This window comes from Xyrauchen texanus, chromosome 23, assembly GCF_025860055.1.
Source record: "Xyrauchen texanus isolate HMW12.3.18 chromosome 23, RBS_HiC_50CHRs, whole genome shotgun sequence".
Lineage (NCBI taxonomy): Eukaryota > Metazoa > Chordata > Actinopteri > Cypriniformes > Catostomidae > Xyrauchen > Xyrauchen texanus.
The window spans coordinates 21,027,848-21,048,141 of record NC_068298.1 but is presented as its reverse complement, the minus strand read 5'-3'; the positions used below and the strand labels follow the sequence as shown (position 1 = coordinate 21,048,141).

General features: G+C 42.0%; 1 protein-coding gene across 1 annotated transcript in view; it reads right to left on the bottom strand.

Moving 5' to 3' along the window:
- si:dkey-237h12.3 (teneurin-3) overlaps positions 1-20,294 on the bottom strand; it is a 197,961-nt gene that overhangs the window by 63,134 nt on the left and 114,533 nt on the right. Inside the window, exons 5-11 of the mRNA XM_052089353.1 lie at positions 19,852-20,090; positions 17,014-17,133; positions 15,337-15,548; positions 12,669-12,876; positions 11,882-11,983; positions 11,156-11,350; positions 5,360-5,560 (exon numbers count right to left, since the gene is read on the bottom strand). Coding sequence (XP_051945313.1) covers positions 5,360-5,560; positions 11,156-11,350; positions 11,882-11,983; positions 12,669-12,876; positions 15,337-15,548; positions 17,014-17,133; positions 19,852-20,090 — 1,277 coding nt within the window. The remainder of the gene's footprint in view (positions 1-5,359; positions 5,561-11,155; positions 11,351-11,881; positions 11,984-12,668; positions 12,877-15,336; positions 15,549-17,013; positions 17,134-19,851; positions 20,091-20,294) is intronic.

The window sequence follows — 20,294 nt, the reverse complement described above, 5'->3', positions numbered from 1 at the left end:
ATCAACATTATGCCACAAATGCTGTCGACTGAGTTTAACTTGTTTTCAACCCAGAACATTCCTTTAAGTTTGGCTTCTTCCATATTTTGTTTCCCACATGAATGCATAACATGCCATTGTAAAGAATGCCCAACTTGGAGGTATGAACTGCCTAGGTGCGCTTGAAGGCAGCATCCGATTTCGCGGAGATGCAGGTGTGTGAGGTCAAACAAACTTGTCGGCACCAAGGGAGATATACAAAGTGATAACATTAACTTATATTAAGTAATATTGATAAATGAGTCAAAGTTCCTATATTGCATGTTATTAAAGCTTGTTTAACAAATGCCTTCAGAACCACAGCTGTATAAGACATGGTATTGAGACAGGTGGGTCCAGGTAGCGATTTTACACACCTGGCCCCTTATCAGGCTAATCAAGCCTCAGAGAGGGATAAAGGCCGACTGCGGACAGTGGTGTGACAGAGAGAGAACGTTTATGGGTAGCTGTCCGTCCTATGTGTGTGTTTGTGTCTTGGTTTTAGTTCTTTATTAAAAATATTATTTATATTGTCAAGCCGGCTCCTCCTTTCACAGAACTGCTTTAAAGGTATAATATACTCTCTTTTGATAACCATACACCTGCAGCACAAATGGTAGCATTGCAGCAATGTTTATCAATTGGGTTACTAGGAAACATCTCTGGTGACAGTTGAACAGTTGCTAAGCTAACAGGAGTGTTGCAGTTTTGTTTCCTTACACATCATCTTCTGAGCATCTGGCAATGGTGACATCATTTATGGTCGGAGTTCGGTAATATCAAGTAGGAATATCCCACATCCGATTTAAATGGAACGCAGTATGACTCCATATTTTTGTTTTGTAGGCACAGCCATTGACCAGGAAAATAAAAAATGGCACTCCATGTCAAAAAGGTTGCCAACCCCTGGTATAGTATATCAAGCATATGAAATAGCATCTGTGGGGCTCTTTGCTTTAGCATAACAAGTCTTGATAACAGCAACAGCACATTTATTGTTCTCTTCAAATTTACAATTCACAAATTCCCATACTTATGATGGTATAATTCCCACAGCATTCGCCTGGCAGCTGTATTTCTTTTTATTTTTACCAATTACTTACAGGCATCACCAAAGGAATATGGGAAAGTTCCTACTACTTCTGAAAGATTAGTGTGCTACATACTGTACAGAAAATGCAGACATGAATAAAATATTACTCAAAACAGCTTACATAGGCTTTGTTTACACATGCAACCAATATCAGTTTTTTTTTCTTTTGTATATGACTCAAAACCATTTTTATGTTTGTACTCTGAACAGAGACAGAAGAAATCTGATTTTTATAAAACCCGATCCAAAGCAAATCCTTATGTGGTTTAAAATTGTATTAGCAATGTAATTTGTGCCCACATAAGCACCAACTCTGGACAGAATTTTAGAGCACATTCCAACAATTATTTCCTGTGATGTCTTCATTTTATGGAAATTTAAGTTTGTGGTAAAATAATGAGTGTTTTTATAGATTTGTTTTATGTGTCTCTACATTTAAGTGTATCACATATCAGCTAAGCCTGTAGTTAAGACTGTAAAGAGATTGACTAATGAAGCAGAGCTGGAACTACAAGCCTGCTTTGACTGCACTGATTAGGATGTTTTTGAAGATGCAGCCACAGACCTGGACAAGCTCACAGATACTGTGACATCATATATCAGTTTCTGTGAGAATATGTGCATCCCTACTAGGACATTTTTATCATTAAATAAAGATAAACCATGGTTTATAGGACAACTCAGACAGCTTTGTCATGCCAAAGAGTTTGCTTACAGAAGTGGGGATAAAGGCAGGGGTCAAACTTGGTTCCTGGAGGGCCACAGTCACGGTTCCTGGAGGGCCACAGTCCAGCAGAGTTTAGCTTCAACCCTAATTAAACACACCTGAAGCAGCTAATCAAGGTCTTCAGGAGTGCTTGAAGATTACAAGGAGGCATTTTGGAGCAGGGCTGAAACTAAACTCTGCAGGGCTGTAGCCCTCCAGGAATGGAGTTTGACACCCCTGGACTAAGGAAATCAGTGTTCCTAAAATAAGCTATTCTGAAAAGCTGAAAAACCAGTTCCCTATCTGTCACTGACTAGACAAATGCTCTTAGGAGCCCCAAACACCTCAGATCTTTGAGAAAAGACCAATGAGAATTGGTGAGTGTAATTTGCATGCCACTCCTCAGGACTTATGGGTATAAAAGGAGCTGGCTCGCAACCGCTCATTCAGATTTTTTCTTCAGAGCCGAGCGGTTGATTCAGCAGACATCTGTACTTCTCTGCCGGTCCATTAACCTCGAAAGAAGTGAATTGCTGTTGGATATGCAACGCCTTTCTCTCCTTCTGCAGCGGCTGCTGCAGAGTACGCCCCTGGGTGCTTCATCAGTTTAAAAGAGTAGATATATAGTCCTACAAAAAGAGTATATTTCCACTAATTGAGAAAAAATATTGAAGTGAACATCTCTCTAAAGACGCGTTTTTTTAAAGATGCCCTTCCGTCTTTGTGTAGTTTCTGGGTGCGGTCGTTATCTCTCCACCTCTAACGGCCATGATCTTTGCCTCAAGTATCTGGACTGCAATCATGTTGAGGAAGCATTCGTAGATGGTTCTCATTGCGAGAAAAAGACCATGGCAACGCTGCGGTCCCAGCATTCTTTCTTCCGGGGGAAAGCCACTTCAGTCATCCCCCACGCCCGACCTTCTACCTACAGGCACGAGGCTGGCTCGGTTGATGCAGGAGACAATTTGGGGGCTCCAATGGGTTCGGTTCCACTCAACGCTCATTCTCCAGCACGCAAGTTTGTTCCGGTCCAGTTCTGGAATGAGACAGGCAGCTCGCCTCAGTGCCAGCCTAATGTCTCTTAAAATGGATGAGTTTACAATTGCAGCATCGGAGAGTGCCTTGGTGATGTCGGATGCCTTGACTAGGATAGCGTCCTTGGGTGTGCCCACCCAGTCTGAGGCCAACGTGGAGCTGACCACCATGATTGCCAGGGCCGCTGCGAGTGTCAGGCTGAAGTGGAACCCTTCACCCGCCCCTGAGCACTCGTGGCTCGATGATTGGTTTCCTGGGTTCCGGGTGCCGCTCACGGCGCCACGTACGCAGCCCCCCCTGCATTTGTGCGCCCGTCCGCACCACATCCCCCTGGCCAGCCGGTTGTGACAAGCATCGACGACTGCCAAAAAGCCCCTTGTCCTCAGTCACTGACTCGCCCTACAGCGGGTACGCGGAGGGAGGTACGTACATTGAGGTTCCCCTCAGCGCAGCCACCTCAGGATGAAGTGAGGCTCCTCGCCGTTTCCTGCTCCCCCTGCTGTGAGGCCCTCCCCCCCAGGTACATCAGACGGGATTGTCCCCTTAGTGCCCCTCACCCGGAGCTTGGACGTGTGACTAGCGCTTTTCAACGAATCGCGTTTGATGGCCAGGACCGTCCGACTCGGCTATGTGATTCAGTTCACCAGGTGTCCGCCCCAGTTAAGTGCATGAGGAAATCACAGTCCTTCTGCAGAAGGACGCGATAGAGCCTCTCCCTCCAGCCAAGATGAGGAAAGGGTTCTACAGCCCTTAATTCATCTTGCCAAAGAAAGGCAGTGGATTGCTGCCAATCTTGGACCTGCCAGTTCTGAACCAGTCCTTGCACAGACACCCGTTCAAGATGCTGATGCAGCAGCGCATTTTGCTGTGCGTCCGGCATCAAGATTGGTTCACGCCAGTAGACCTGAAGGATGGATACTTTCACATCTCGGTTTTACCTTGACCATTAGACCTTTGGCATGTCCCCTCAAGTCTTCACGAAGGTCGCAGAGGCAGCTCTTGCCTCATTAAGGGAAAAGGGTGTCCACATACTCAAATACCTAGATGACTGGCTGATTCAAGCACACTCTCGAGCGTTGCTGTGTGCACACAGGGACCTAGTACTCATGCACCTCAGCCGTCTAGGGCTAGCAAGCTCTCCCCGGTTCAGAGCATCTCTTTTCTTGGCATGGAGTTAGAATCGGTCTCGATGATGACGTGCCTCACAAGCGAGCGCAGACAGTTGGTGCTAAACTGCCTGAAGTCATTCAGGCGGAGGATAACGGTTCCACTGAAACACTTTCAGAGGCTCCTGAGGCATATAGCACCCTTGGCGGCAGTCATGCCACTTGCATTGATGCATATGAGACCCCTTCTGCACTGACTTTGGACTCCAGTCCAGAGATTGGCATGGCGCCACGGCACACATCGCATGGCATTAACGCTGGTCTGGCGCCACTTGTTCAGCCCTTGCATTTCTGCGGGCAGGAGTTTCCCTACAGCAAGTGTCCAGGTGCATCGTGGTTACGACAGACACATCCTAGTTAGGCTGGGGCGCCGTGTGCAATGGGCACGCAACCGCTGGCTCCTGGACAGGACCGCGGCTGCATTGGCACATTAACTGCCACGAGTTGCTGGTAGTACTGCTCGCCCTGTGGAGGCTATTGCCATTGATCCAGGGCAAGCACATGTTGGTCCAGATGGACAACACTGCGACGGTAGCGTATATAAATCGCCAAGGCGGCTTAAGTTTTCATAGCATGTCGCAAATCGCCCGCCATCTCGACTCAGGTCACAGCCTTTCTAATATGGTTAGAAATGTATCACAGTTCAAACCAGCATATAAAAATACAATATGATAAAAAAATTTAAAATTTCAATAAACAATTTTTATCAGATGTATTTTATGCACCAAACACTATAATGACATTTAAAAAAGGGACATTTTCCCTCGGTCTCATCATCATAGTTTATTTGTAAAATAATGTGATCTTTATAATGGCAGAGCAGGCTGCATATATTGAAATACACATAAATATTAGTTCACATTATCTTATCTCTTTTTTTGTGGGCACGAATGTAATGTAATGGTGATTGAGAGATATACCTCAAATGCATATTGTATCATATTTGATACGTGTCATTTCAACATGATTTTTCAATAAAATAATATACAAAAAGTTAACAAAGCACAAGTTGCTTAAATTCAGCAAATAATCATTTTAAAATATCAGTAACAATCATATCATTACTTTCACTTTTACTTTATTCAAATAAGTTGTCAATTTTACCAACATAAGAGTAATTTTTTATAGAAGTCCTCTGTCATTTTAAACAGATTTTAGAAAACTTAGATTTTTTTTTTCCACATATAACCACTAGATGGTGCCATATCTATGTGAAACTTGCATACCATCATCTTTTTGCTTTTCATCTTGAACAGAGAGTGAGAGGAGGAACCATCAAACATTGTGTATCATATTTTATATATATGGCAGTAGTACTGTATAACCAGGAGGCACTGTCACCTGTTGAGCAGTCAGGACCGGTCCAGTTCACATAACAGGTGCAGGTGTTGGTTTTACTCTGGAATGTGCCATGGCCAGAGCAGTGTTCTGGACATATGGAGAGTGGAGTCTCACAGTTAGCTCCGGTCCAGCCTGAAGTACAGTGGCACTGACCATGAATACAGGAGCCATGGCCTGAACATGAAGGGTCCACACAGTGAACTGTGGAGAAATTTTGTTTTTAGAATCCAGAGCACTGCCATGATATACAGTAAAGTGACAGGTCTTGCAAAGCTTTATAAAAAAATCACTGTCTGAAAATTGTAAAATGTCATATGTATATACAGATATGATGGTGTTCACCAGGGTTCAGGAACCTTTTTGCAATAAAGTGTCATTTTTTTCATTTTTTCATTTTTAAAGAGCCTTTGCAAAAATGAATAATTTACAATATTAATTTTTTCAATAACATTAAACCTTTATTAGGTCAATTGACAACTCAATTGTGTTGTGTGCAGGGCACTCATTTGAGGTTGAGTTCGCACCTGAGCAGCATAAAACATCTTCAGTGTTCTCTGTGTTTGTGTGTGTGTGTGAGGTGAGTGAGTGAGTGAGTGAGTGAGTGAGTGAGTGAGTGAGTGAGTGAAGAACAAAGCACAGTGCTCCCAAAAAATTAATTTAATTGCTTACAAACTACTAACAGGCTTATATCAGGCCTCCATAAAATTCTACTTCATTGCACATTTGTCCATGAAAAAGTGTACTTCCCTACATTACAGATACACTCACAATTATTGTGACTTCTGGCTTTGCATGGTCTTGCTAATAGCTATGTAATCTGGTTCATAGGTGGTACCGTTCAATTTCATGCAGGCGTTCAGACTCTCCTCTGTCAAACTTGAGCATATGAGAGAAAGACTGCTCACAGGAGTACGTGGAGCCAAACATAGTCAACACACCAGTACTGACGCATCGCAGTGTGGCAAATTTCAGGGGAAGTTCATTTCAAGTTTTAAATATGAGGTCCTCATGTTCAAGGTTCCCCAATCCTTCCATTTCTGTTCCTTTGACAAAAGTACATGGTGACAAATGAGACTTTCCAGCTTGGTATTCAGAGTGACAAATTTGGTCGACCACATTTCTGCAGATTTGAGCTCAGCTGCCTCTAACACAAAACATAAAATGGAGGTCCCGGGGTTGACCCTGAGCTGTTGACGTCGTTGAGTGTGGTGTCGTGTGAATGAGTGATAAATTTGAACAAAATGCTGTGTATATGAAAGTCCCCAAAACATGCTTTGAATGACATCAAAAGGTCAGATATGAAAGACATCAGCTGACTGAGTGTGATGTCACGAGTGGGCTCATTTGTGAAGCATTTTTACCTGATTCCTCGTAATGTTTAAAAATGCAGAAGGCGGCCATTTTCAATTTCATGGTTGAAAAGTTCCAATTTTAATTCAAATGCCAACACAGCCTGGTAAAGAGAAAAAAACTGTGTCCCTGCATCCTCATGTTTAACTGGTTCAGATGTCCAGTAATGTCCACCAGGTAATAGAACTTGCACAGCCAATCTCAGTCTGTGAGCTCAGGATGCACAATTCTTTTCTTCTCCAAAAATGCCTTCACCTCATCCAAGCATGCAGTAATCCGGCAAGCACTCTTCCTCTTGATAACCAGTGGACATTGCTGTGCAACAACAGGCTGGAATAGTTGCTCCCCGTTTCCTCCAATAGTTCCATGAACTGGCACTCATTCAGCGCACGGGCCACAATGAAATTCACCACTCGTATTACTAATGACTTCACGTAGTTCCCTGTCTGTCGCTCACTTCGACGTTGTGTCGAAGAAGCGACACTAGGGGTCTCTCTTGAGCGCCGAATATACCTCTGATCTATAAAAAAAAGGCCAATGAGAAGTTGGCAGACAGAATTAGCATGTTCCGCCCCCGGACATATGGGTATAAAGGCGGGGAAATACGTCTGTTTCATTCAGAAATTTTCTTCAAAGTCGATGGTCGTGTATGCAGCGAGCTGCGAGTCACACACCGGTTCCTCTACCTCTGAGCGATCTGCTGTTGGATCTACGGCGCACTTCAGCGGCTTTCTCCTTTTCTGCACGGCAGTGCAGTTTGCCCTTGGGCAAACTTAAGAGTTCTGTTAAAAGAGTGATTTTCCTCTAAAAGAGCAATACACAGCGGCGTTGAACGTCCTTTTCAGGACGCGTATTTCTAAAGATGCCTTTCTGCCCCTGTGTAGTTCCTGGATGCGGTAGAGTGCTCTCCACTTCAGACGGCCACAGCATCGCTCCTTCTTCCCACGGGATTAAGGACAACGCGGCTGGCAATGGAGGCAATCTGGGGATGACAGCGGTCTAGGTTTCGCCGGAAACGCCCCCGTGAACCAACTGCCCCCCGGCACGCTCATTGACTTCCGTCCGGGCTCGAGGCAACAGCGGCTCGCCTCGACAGCGGCCCACGAGTACACACCGATTCCCCAAGTGGATAGGGCGGTTGCGATCCACCTATGCCCTGAGAACGCCGCCAGCTGGCCTCCAAGGCCTGTAGGACGAAGTCATCATTGGCCGCCAAAGCCTACAGTGCCACCGGACAGGCCACTTCTGCCCTGCATGTCATGGCCCTCCTGCAAGTCCACCAGAGGGTAGTCCTGCTCCCGACATGCTGCAGGAACTGCGCTCAGCGACCGACCTTACCCTCAGGGCCATGAAGGCCACAGCGCAGTCACTCGGGCAGGCGATGGCCACACTTGTGGTTCAGGAACGTCATCTGTGCCTGAACTTGGTCGAGATGCACAAGATGGACAAGACACGCTTCCTCGACACTCCTGTCTCCCAATTCAGCCTCTTCAGCAGCGGGTTGGGCAACACCTAATACCTTTGTGAGATTTTACAATCTCAGGGTAGAATCAGTTTCGTCCTGTGTTTTCTCAGGTCCGAGCCAGTAGAACTCGGTAACACGCTGACGGACTGACCGGGTGGATCGCTTGCACATAGCGCCCTTTCCCTTGGTTGACGTAAAACCGTGCACTTTTTCTCCCAGGTGATCCCACTCACTCGGCTCCCTGGATGACTTCTCCCTAGCCCTCTGGGTCCACAATTTAGCGGAGGAATTCGCCGACCCAAACCACTGCGGGTACTCAAATCTACCCCCTTACTGGAATAGGTGCTCCACAGCTCAGGGCTCCTACGTGGACTTCCCCCTGTGTGTATTTTCCGCGGTACGTTCCCCTTTCGAGCGGACCCGCGTTTCCCTTGGGCAGTTCTCACTGCCCCCGGTCGCCTTGTCTGTAGAAACTCCTCCCTCCGAGGAGGCGGGATCTACCACCGCGCCACTTCCAACATGTGACCTAAAAGCCCATGTGGTGTATGTCACCACTCTTACCTCCCCCTCTCTGGGTAGGTGTGGTCTCCGCAGGGTCTTTTCCCCCTGAAAGAATAGGAAAATGGGTAAGACCCCCTTCCCCGATACATGTAAGTGCCCCAGCTGTTAACTCTTGACAGGTTGGCAAGCGTTGCCTTGTTCCCCTGTCTAGGGTAACTATAAGGATTCTGTCAACTTTATGTGGCATTGGGGGAAGGGTACGTGCAGTCTGATACAGCTGGTCGTTTTGGCACGTCAAGTACCTGCCCGCTCCTGTGTCAGCAGTACATGTACACGGCTCAGGGCATGGCGTGATTTAAATTGGACCCCTAGTGTCACTTCTTCGTCCTCCCAGCCATGTCGCTAAGCCGAGCCACTGTTGTGGCCGGACCATTTCCGGCTCCTCAGAAAAATCCTGAATAAAACAGACGTATTTCCCCGCCTTTAAACCCATATGTCCGGGGGCGGGACATGCAAATTCTGTCTGCCAACTTCTCATTGGCCTTTTTTCATAGATCAGAGGTATATTCAGTGCTCAAGAGAGACCTCTTGTGTCGCTTCTTCGACACAACGTCTCGTACCCTCCATCAGGGAATGGAGGTTACATCCGTAACCTAGATGTTTCGGGCCTACATTATTTAGCAGTGTCTCTTGATGTAAGATGCAATGATAGTTCAAAATGCACCGATATTCTTGCTCACATAACAGAGACAAAAAACGTTTGTGTTATCCCAACAAACTTCAAGTTCTGTCAGTGCACACAGACACAAGTTTGTCCAGTGGCAGTTTTTTTTTCAGTAGCAAAATCTATAAACCTTTTCAGAACATATTCCACATAGTTGTGTCCTTCATAGGCAGAATGGCCAGACTTTCTTCACATATTTTGTCATCAGACACATGGCGCCCAACAATGCTTAGCTGTGCAATATTACAAGTGTCTGTAGACTCGTCCAGTGCAATAGAAAAAAAATCTGCCAAAGTTATATCCTTAATCTGTACCCTCTCTACCTTACAGCACGGTCATGCACATTTCGGGCTGACAGGGGTACGTCTTTTATTTTCTGAATGATTTCCTACTTGTTTGGGAAATCAACAAACATTTCAGTTGTGATTTTGGCCATTAATTGGTGTCGTTTGTCTTGTGCTTAGCACTGCAAATGCACAATGGATGGAACGACCTGAAATATATTATTGTAAACTGACTTGTTACTGACTTTGGTAGGCTGTACAACAAATTAATGACAAATAAATTGTAATTTACTTTGCACTCCCACCAGCAATCTGCTGGAAACTAATATCTAGTGATGTCTCTAAGTTTTTAACAATCATATGTTGGTAAATGTTGAGACACCTGGGGAGCCACATGATTTTTGTCAAAGAGCCATGTGTGGCTTGCGAGCCATAAGTTCCCGACCACTGGTGTACACCAATACACATTGGCCCTGATACAAATGTTTCTGATTTGTAGCCATGACATGAAATATAGCCTAATGAAACTCATCATGAAACTCATTCTTGTTGGTAGTTTTTGAAGTTGTAATTTTGTTGGATTTGGCAATGATCTAGTCTGTAGGTTTTGAACTGCAACCACATTTCCTATTTACTCATGCAGTCTGTTTATATTTGTAATTTGCTGTCATTTTCACATGCCTGTTCCCATGAACACATTAAATAATTTTGTGTTTTCTGTAACCTATGCAATTGCTATTAAGTCACTGACTGTTTTATGAAGTCAATAGTTTATGTAAAAGCATCATGCTGCTTTTAAAACTCACATATCAAGGTGCAGTTGTCACCCTTTTAAATAGCTGGCACAGATTTCTACCTAATCAACCTAATGTGACCACTGCAGCTATATCTGTAATTGTAATTTTGCTATTTCCAAGTTAAATATCTTGTTTCTGCAGTTTTTTATTTTATTTTGAGCACCCTTATAATAACTTTAACATTTGAAAAAAAAAAGGGTTTATGCATTTGTTCTTAACATTACTTAAAAAGTTGAACAACACCACTATGTCTCTTGCTTCAACTTCAAGGTGAGTTACTTATGCAATTCAATGGCAATTATAACACTGGTCAAGTGACCCAAACGTAGACATCTTAAGAATTCATTCCAAAGTCTATTGAATGTGGATCAATACACTCAATTGGATTAACCCAGAGAGATCAGGAGAAAAGAATAAAAAGACAGGAAATATTTTGTTTTGTGCAGGTATGTGGGGATTTTCTTGGCTGTCCGCCTTATCGCGATCCTATATTTTCAGTCAATGGATGCTGCTAAATGATGTGGGTAATTTATCAAAACAAAAGCCAGCCTTTAAGACAGTATGCCCATCTATGTAATTAGTTGCTCGGTGGTGTTGAAAAAGTGCTCTCCTCGACTAGAATGAGCCAGATGAGCTTTGGTCTCTCTACATAACTGCTTAAATCTGTCAAGTTACCTTGGTCACAGTTGTCACCTTTGTAGCCTGGGTTGCACATGCAGGAGCCCGAAGCACATAGGCCGTGGCCCTTGCACTGGGCATCCACACACTGACCGCTAGGTATGTCACATTCAATGCCCTTCCATCCACTGTAGCACTGGCAGCGCCCACCATTGTACTGACCATTGCCACTGCACAGAACTGGGCACGCCGCTAAAAGAGAGAAAGTAAAGCTAGATTGATAAAGGAAGACAACGCATGGGGGAATCACACGAAAACATGTCCAGATTATATTTAACCCCAAAATCAAAAGAAAAAAGTTTTATACTGCATAAAGAAAGTAAAGCCTATTTTAAGACTTTAAAACTTTTTTGACATTGTGACATTTGGACCCCCCAGTTCTCATTATCTTAATGTATCCAGAAGTTTTCCTGCTTTGATTGTCAATGGTTATTCTCATTAGATTGTCATTACTGCAATACAGTAATGAAAATCAACCTGTTCCGAAATGTTTTTTCATAGTATAATTGTTTTGTACAATTGTACAATTGTCATGAAAATAATTTCACAATGCAAAAAAATCATAGAGATCCTAAAAAAAACTCTTTATTTTCACTAAGCACATTAAAATTTCCTATTTCTCTCTTCTGATTTTGCAGTGAAGTATGACAAGCACAAGTTTTTTGTGATTCACCCTGGTAGCAAAAAAATAAACAAATACCAACAAAAAATATAAAAACATACCTCTTGAACAATATGGCCCTAGAAATCCTGGGAAGCAATTACACGTGCCTGAGACACATTCTCCATTGCCATGGCAATTGTGAGGGCATTCCATCAAAGACTCTGCAAAAAAAAGGTCAGCTAATACGAATACATTCTGTTTGTAGCATTTTAACTGCATTTTGTGGTAATATTGTGGTCTAACAATGGAATAAATTTAAAGTACGTAAATAATCAATACCAAAGTGCCTTTACATTCAGAATTGTTAAGTGTCTCTTTGTTTGTTGTCTTTTCTGAATTCTCACCAAATAAATACATTTTTAATTAAAAACGCAAGCGATTTGCAGTAAATAAAAATGAATTCCCCACATACTATGCCAAAATAAATTCATATTTGAAGATGAAAACAATCAGCTCTGCAGAGCAGCTCAAGGTTCAGAGATTTAGACTTTTGGCCTTCGTATTCCCTGGCCTGACAAAAAAAGATAGCGGCAGAATCAAACATATTGATTAGCCAACAACTCAGGGCATGCTACTGAATGCCTCATTATCAACATATCTCAGGCACTAGGGTGCAAGACAGAAATATGAAAAAGGACATCTGAGGACACCGATGCAGGCTTGATATAGTGGCCCAGTTGTTCTGTCAGGTGTCGCATTACGTAATGTTGAGTTAAAATTAAGTTTTCCCTTTTTTGGAAAACTTAATTTAAGTAAATGGAAATGAAAAATAACCACCTACACTATGCAGTACTCGAAATAAGACAAATATTCCTTCACATGGTTGTATTCTCTGTGTTAGCTTACCCAGTATTATGGTGCTGTATGTGACAGGCTCTACAGTGCGGCCATCATTGTAAAAGGCCAGGTGCCACACACCAGTGTGCAGGTACTGAATAAAGCCTGCCTGCTGAACGCTGACCGGAATCTCCAATCTATTCCTGAGCTCCGTATCCAACTGAACGTGCTCTCTTGAGATGAGTCTACTGCCATCCAAAAGCTCCACAAAGTCATACTGAAACAAACATAATTACATTTAACTGCTAGTATTCAGCTGGTGCCAAAAAAAAGCAAACATAAATACAAGACAGGCATGGATTTTATGGAAATAAATGCAATTTTAATATCCTGATATTGTGACACTTAAATGGTCATTACCCTGTCCAGTCCTAAAATATCAACAAAAAAAAATCTCATAAAACAGATTTGAAAAATATGTATTTTTTGCTGTATTTGGCATTATATAGTGTGTTATCCACGAGAACTCTCCATACTTCAAACAGAACATTACAATAAATAGATAGGCCTACTACTTAAACTCAAGACTCTAAATTAAAGTTTCTGCAATTGATTTCTGACTGGCCAGGTACAAAAAGCAATAAAAAGACACATAGTAAATTGGAGCTAGCACTCAATAAGCTTGCTTTAGTTTATTGCAATGGCTTTGGGGACACATTGATTGAACATCTACAATAAGTCGGGCAGTTTTCTCAGCACTTATGAAAGATGCACTTTTATTGACAGCTGTGAGTGTTAAACACCCAGCCAATCACTAGAGACAGAGAGAAGATGTCTTTCTGTTCAAGCACAGTTTGTTTTCCATGATTAAAGTAGGATTTATTCTTTCTCATGTACAACCTAAAAGGGCTGATTCATCCATCTCTTGTTATATATTGAAAAACTTCAGTCAATATTTGCCAGACAACAGCTTTGTCTGTTGTTTAATAAAAGCCAAAGAATAAAGCCTCTTTATTCCTTTTGGAAAATTAAAAAGAGTCTTTGATTTTAATAACGTTAAATTACTAATTTTAGACTTTGTTTAAATTGTGACAGGCAAAAAAGACTATTTGATTGCACAGTCTAACCCTTGTGTGGTGTTCACTTTTTGGACCCTTTGGTACTGTTTGGGGTCAAATTGACCCAGGACATAATTGGGGTTTTAAAAGCAGTACAGAAATAATAATTTACATAGAAAAACTCCTTAACATATATTGTCTTAATCTCAATTCCAAACAATATAGATAACATATATGATTAATGTTTGCAATTAATCTCTGCTAGATCACATTTAACAATGGAAATGTTATTTGTTTTTTGTGATAGTTATAACTTATGTAAAACATCCACTATAATAAAGACTTGTATATCTTCAGAACATAATTTCTTAGAGACATGCGGATTAGTGCGTTTGAGTCAGGTTAGTAAGCAGCCAATAAGAATCACTCTGTTTAATGGTTAACCACTTCCTAGCAACCATTTAGAGCACCCTAGCAACCATACCCCCTTGACTTCCATTCCAAATCGCTTAGATGTGTATCTCAGGATCAGAATGTCATAGAGACATCATTGTTGGATTGTATGACTCAAGACAGAAAGCAGCCTTGTAAGTATCACCCTGGCAACTGCCTAGCAACCAGATGTGGTTACCCTAGCAAACATGGAACAATACCAATATCTCTGGACCAGAACATCTTACTGTCATGTGGGTGGCAGGGGCAGTTGGTGGAACATCGTGGTGAGAAATTGTGCCACAGCAAGCACCACTCAAATTTTCTTCAGGAAATGTACCTATCTAGTGAGTGAATGAGTGAGTGTGTGTGTGTGTGTGTGTGTGTGTGTGTGTGCGCGTGCTTGTGTGCATATTTCTGTGTGTCTATGTAGGTTCCCACACTACAGAGGGTAAAGAGTGCGGGAAAGCATGAGCAGACGGCTTCTTGGTGCTTGGATTGTAACAATGTAGCAAGTGTATGTGTGTGTATGTCTCTCTCTCTATCTGTGTGTGCTCTCTCTCTCTCTATGTGTGAGTGTGTGTGTGTGTGTGTGTGTGTGTGTCTGCGGGTCATCGAACATTGTATGTGTATGAAGGACATGAATGTGTGGTGGCATTGTAGCATGTGTACTCAATAATTATTTTTTTCTTTTACATGTTCTTCACAGAAAATAAGCCAAGGCCATGGACTTTCAGGTTAAAAAATTGTATCTTTGTATCATTTTTCGTTAAGCAAACATTTGAAATTGGTAAATTTGACTCCAATTTGAACACCATATAAGTGCTATTAGATAAATTAGTCTGTACATTCATCATGTCTCCAAGGGTACAGACTTTGACAAAATGGTAGCATTTTGCTGCCAGTGTGACTACGTTTTGTTGGAGGTTACAAAGTTGTACAACTCATTTTGATTAGGTGCTATATCTGTATTAAATATGTTCCATACTAATGTTCTATAGGCTTGTTTGCCTTCAAATAATCCAAGAGAAGACTGTCCTTCAAACATGCAAATCCAGATGAAAGGAAATATTTTAACAAGTCCCAACTCAGTCCCAGTGACAGAATATTCTAACTTAGCCCTATGTATATAAGGTGTTAAAACATTTTAAATATATATATATATATATATATATATATATATATATATATATATTTATTTAAAATGTTTTAATATATATATTAAATTAGGGCACTTCATTTATTACCTGTGTGTGTGAGGGTGGGAGTCCCCTCCTCCCATAGACTCCAATCAGGGCATTTTTCTGAATGGAAATGTTAAATTTGAGGAAGTGGGGTTGTTCAATGAGAAGTCTAGACCTCCAAAAACCTGCTGGAGGAACGGCCTGTGCTACCTGTTGACCCAACTCCACCTGTCCTGTGTCCTGTGTGGAGTTCTGCAGCACCACACCTACCCTTCCTGTGAGCAGACACAAGTCCATACACATATAAACAACAACAAAATATATAATTCATATTTCATATTATATTTTAATTAGAGAGCGAAGGTATATTAATACCCCCATAAATCCCCCAAACTGTGCAATTTATATTACTGTGCCATTTAAAACGTATTCAAAGTTCAGTAATCAGAAAGATAAAACTTCTTGTAGCTATACTCGTTGTTGAGTACTTATGCATATGCACTGCTATTTATCGATTGTTTGGCTATATCGTCCTGTCCAAATTTACAACAGCAAATCCCGAGATAAACTTGTCTATCAGGTCAAGACTTTTTCATTTAAGCCTGGTTGAATTCTGAGCTAGATAAAGCTAAGGAATTTGTCCTCTTTCAAGTACACAATTTCAAAAGGAAATCACATTAAAATAAGTTGTAATATTTCTCTCTATATGTTCAGAGATAAACTGTATCTTCAATGATTTTTCTGATGAGAGCTTCTAAATACCAAACATCACCCTATAACTTGCAGCAGGTGTTTTGCATGCTCTTTCATACTATCCCAAGGCTTTTGGTCTTTCATTCAGATGACAGTTTATTAGTTATACAACACAGACAAATGTCTTTATATTGCTGCAGAAAGGGCCAGTTAGTCTATTAGAAGAACACAGTCTAGGACAATATAGAGTGGCAGGTTCCCACTCAGAGTAATAAAATAGTCTTTAATTGACTCGCTTCAAACTGATCCTTTTCTAAACATGTTAATTTGCCATGTTTAGAAGATAAACCCAGCACAGGTTTGACTATTCTTTGGAGACTGTCACTCCTCAAGTGAAAGATACTATCAATATTGTTTCTCGGAAGTACTTTAAAAATCTTTAAGATTGGTCTACTGGTCAGAGCCATTGTGTTGTGTTGTACCAATCCAATTGCCAATAATGTATGTCATCAACAAAGTCCTGCATGCCCCTCTTCCCTGTACTATCTGGGTGAATATTACAAAAACATGTTGAGGTCACATTCCCACCCCCAAAATCATAAGAAATTGTATTATGCATCAATAAAATGAAGCCTATTGTTAGGACTTCTTGCATTGTGACATTATTTTATAACAATAATTCTCGTAAAAAAAAAAGTTTAATGGTCATAAAAATTGCCATTTTCCTGAAGAAAAATAAAAGTTCTTGACTTTCTTTTGATTTTAGGTTGAAATAAGACCTGTACATGTTCTTAACATGTTTCATAAGAATCACCCATCAAAAAAAAAGAAGAAAAAAAAAGAAAAGAAAAAAAAAACAACTACAACAACACTGGTCTCTTCATAGATACAGTATGTATGGAAGGGGTAAAAATACACATCACACTGTTGCTTGAAATAAATAAGTGCAGCAGCATGTTGTATATAAAATAATTCATTGGAATGTGAAACTTCAGTGGTCTCCTTTGTGTGACTTAAACATCATAGGCTTTTGCCTTGAAAATTTACCATCTGCAGATATTGCAGTCACAGTGTTAGTAGGAAATGTCACTGGTTTGGCTTGTCCATTCTCAAAGGCATGATTATCAGCATCCTTCAGTTTCCAGTTCAGGCCCAGTACATGCATGGCTAGAAGAGAAGGCAAATAAGTTAATGAAATGGAACACCAAGCACATATAACCTAATAAGACATTCTCATTTGCAAAAGAATATAGCTTAAAAGCTGTTAAACTCCTTCCCACTGCATAGAAAAATAAGGCTCCTCCCTCATTAGGAATAGTGCGAGATATTTTGTTCCCTGTCAAAAAGCTACACTTTGATGCTGTGCTGATTTAGCGCTTTGGGAACAACTTTAGGTGTGACCAGCTGTGAATATGTGTGCAACACGTCAATTAAATTGACCAGAATTTATAGCCTCTGCTGGTGACATCATTGGATGCACCTGTAGCAGGGCTATAAATAGATGCGTCACAGGTGCATCGTCAGATCTTTTGTCTTAAGATCATTCTGTGTGTGTTGTGCATCCCCTCAACAGGAAGTGTCAAAATTGATTCCCATCTCAGAGATCCTGGCAGCCCGGAAGCTACTGCCAGGTGTTTCTATGTGGGTTCTAAGAACAGTAGAAAAAGGCTACAGAATTCCGCGTTTAAATGGCGTGGTCTCCACTACCGGGAAACCGGAACAAGCATGTCTACTGTGGAAAGAACTGCAATATCTCTTGGTCAAGGGGCCATGTTCCCCTTCCAGAGAAACAGTCAGGTTACTATAGCAGATACTTCCTGGTTCCCAAGGAGGGTGGGGGGTTGCGTCCGATTTTAGACCTTCGAGGCTTGAATCGCTCAATCAGGGCGTTCAAGTTCAAGATGCTAACTGTCAAGACAGTCGTGTCTCAAATACAACATCACGATTGGTTGGTCACGATCGATCTCATGGACGCATATTTTCATATAGAAATTCTGCCACAACACAGGAAGTTCCTGAGGTTCGCTTTCGGGGGCAAATCGTTCCAATATCGGGTTCTTCCATTCGGCCTAGTCCTAACACCCCGCACATTCACGAAATGCATGGATGCAGCACTGGCTCCTTTGCGACTCCGAGGCATCTGCATTCTGAATTACATAGACGACTGTCTGATACTAGCACATTCACAAGAACTGGCAGTTCAGCACAGGGATTTCGTCTTAGCTCATATGATTTCTCTGGGTCTGAGACTCAATGTCATAAAGAGCGTTCTCTCTCCCACTCAGGAAACTACCAATCTGGGCATTGTATGGAATTCAATCATGATGCGGGCACAATTGTCTCCCACTCGAATCGTGTCCATTCAGAACACCCTGAGCAAAGTCAATCTAGGCCAAGGTTGCACTGTTCATCAGTATCAACGAATACTAGGTCTCATGGCATCTGCATCCTCGGTGATCCCTTTGGGCCTTCTGCACATGAGACCATTTCAGTTGTGGCTCAAAGGGGATTTCATCCAAGGGCCAGTCCCTTAAGGCAGTTAAGGGTTATGTGCAGCACGCTTCGTACCCTTTCTATGTGGTTAAGACCCCGGTTCCCCACTTTGGGTTAAACTCTAGGTGCGTCTTGCCGACCCAAATTGCTAACGACAGATGCCTCCCTGACGGGCTGGGGTGCAGTCTTAAGTGGTCGTCCAGCTCAAGGGGAATGGGAGGGTCATCATATCGATTGGCACATCAACTGCCTCAAGTTGATGGCGGTATTTCTGGCTATAAATTCTGGTCAATTTCATTGATGTGTTGCACACATTTTCACAGCTGGTCACACCTAAAGTTGTCCCCAGGGCTAAATAAGCACAGCATCTCGTTCCACTTTTATCAGGGAACAGGAGTTACAGTTAAGTAACCAGAGACGTTTTGCTGTTTGAAAACATCTCTTTTGAATTACCATTTCAAGGGGCCTTGATGAAAACTGTTTTGCATTTACTCCAGATTAGTCTTTAGCTTGTCACTGAAAACATTTGTCGCTCTGAATCTGGCATTGATTCACCTGATGCAATACCACAGAGGTGAATTCTGGGTAATAAAGAAAATAAAAGAGTTGGGAATCAAAAGTACACATGAAGATCAAAACCTGTTTGAGTTATATAATTTCAGAATGAGTTTCTCTCATTCCCTATATTTCCCCTCACATTCCTGTCGTCTCATCCTTTTTCTTCCTTTCTCTCATTTTCTTTCTCTCTTCAAGACAACCTCCTCTTGATGCATTGCTGTTATATCCAAGGCAAATTTTCTAAATGTATTATATATTTTTTTGTAAGCGCTTGGGAAAAGACTCCTTCAAAGTTCACAGTGAGGGAGCTTGCTGAAAAGGCAACGCTTCACACACCTCTCTTCCTCTCAGTTTGATCTTTGGGGGGATGAGTGTTTCTAACACGCCGTCAGCAGGGAAGGGGGAGCCTCCAACTGTGGCAAATATGTCACAGTGGGGAAACAATGTAAAGCAATCAAAGAGAATTAAAAAAAATGGGGAGAAGTATATAGAGTTTGTGGGGGCAAACAAACTGAGTATAGAGTGCTTCGGACAATAAGACAAGTTCATTGTGTTTTTGCTTGGCTGCAATTATTCATCACTAAACTGATGTCTTACTCCAGTCTATGTGTGTGTATGTGGATGATGTGTGACATACTCTGTGGGATGGGAAGGCTTTTTAGAGCAGAGAACCAGGTGTTTTGGCCTCAGATGAAGGCAGAGGAAGGAAAACTGCACTTGATGAGCTATTTCACTATCTCTTATGGGGGCAGGCCCACACCTGAGTGCCTTGTGGTCATATAAGCAAGAGCACACAACACACACACGCAAACACACATTTGACTTTCCAGTTACCTATACAGTAGCAGAGCAGAACTGACAGCAAGGTGGCCACACCCACAGCACTGAGAGCTGTGCATTTCCATGAACACCGTTTTGGCGACTTGTTAAATTTGAATGCGCCTCTTGAAAGAGTGTTGCGGGTTAAGGGGCGGGCAGGTGGAGAGTAAACAGCCCCGGCTGCCATGGTGTAACCTGGATTAGGCGTTGTAAAGAGCGAAGTGGTGCCTGTTCCAGTCTTTAGTAGGAAGTGCCTTGGGAAAAAGCAGTGAGATATGGTAGAAACACAGGCTGATGAAATATAAAAACAATAACCAATTCTGTTGTATATGACACTTTCAAAACAGAACTTCAAGCAAAACTTCAAGCAAAAAAGAGTAGGCCTACTTTGTCTTTTACACTGTATTTAAACTTTTCTAAAAGTCTTTAAAGTCTCTGACCCATCAATTACACTTAAG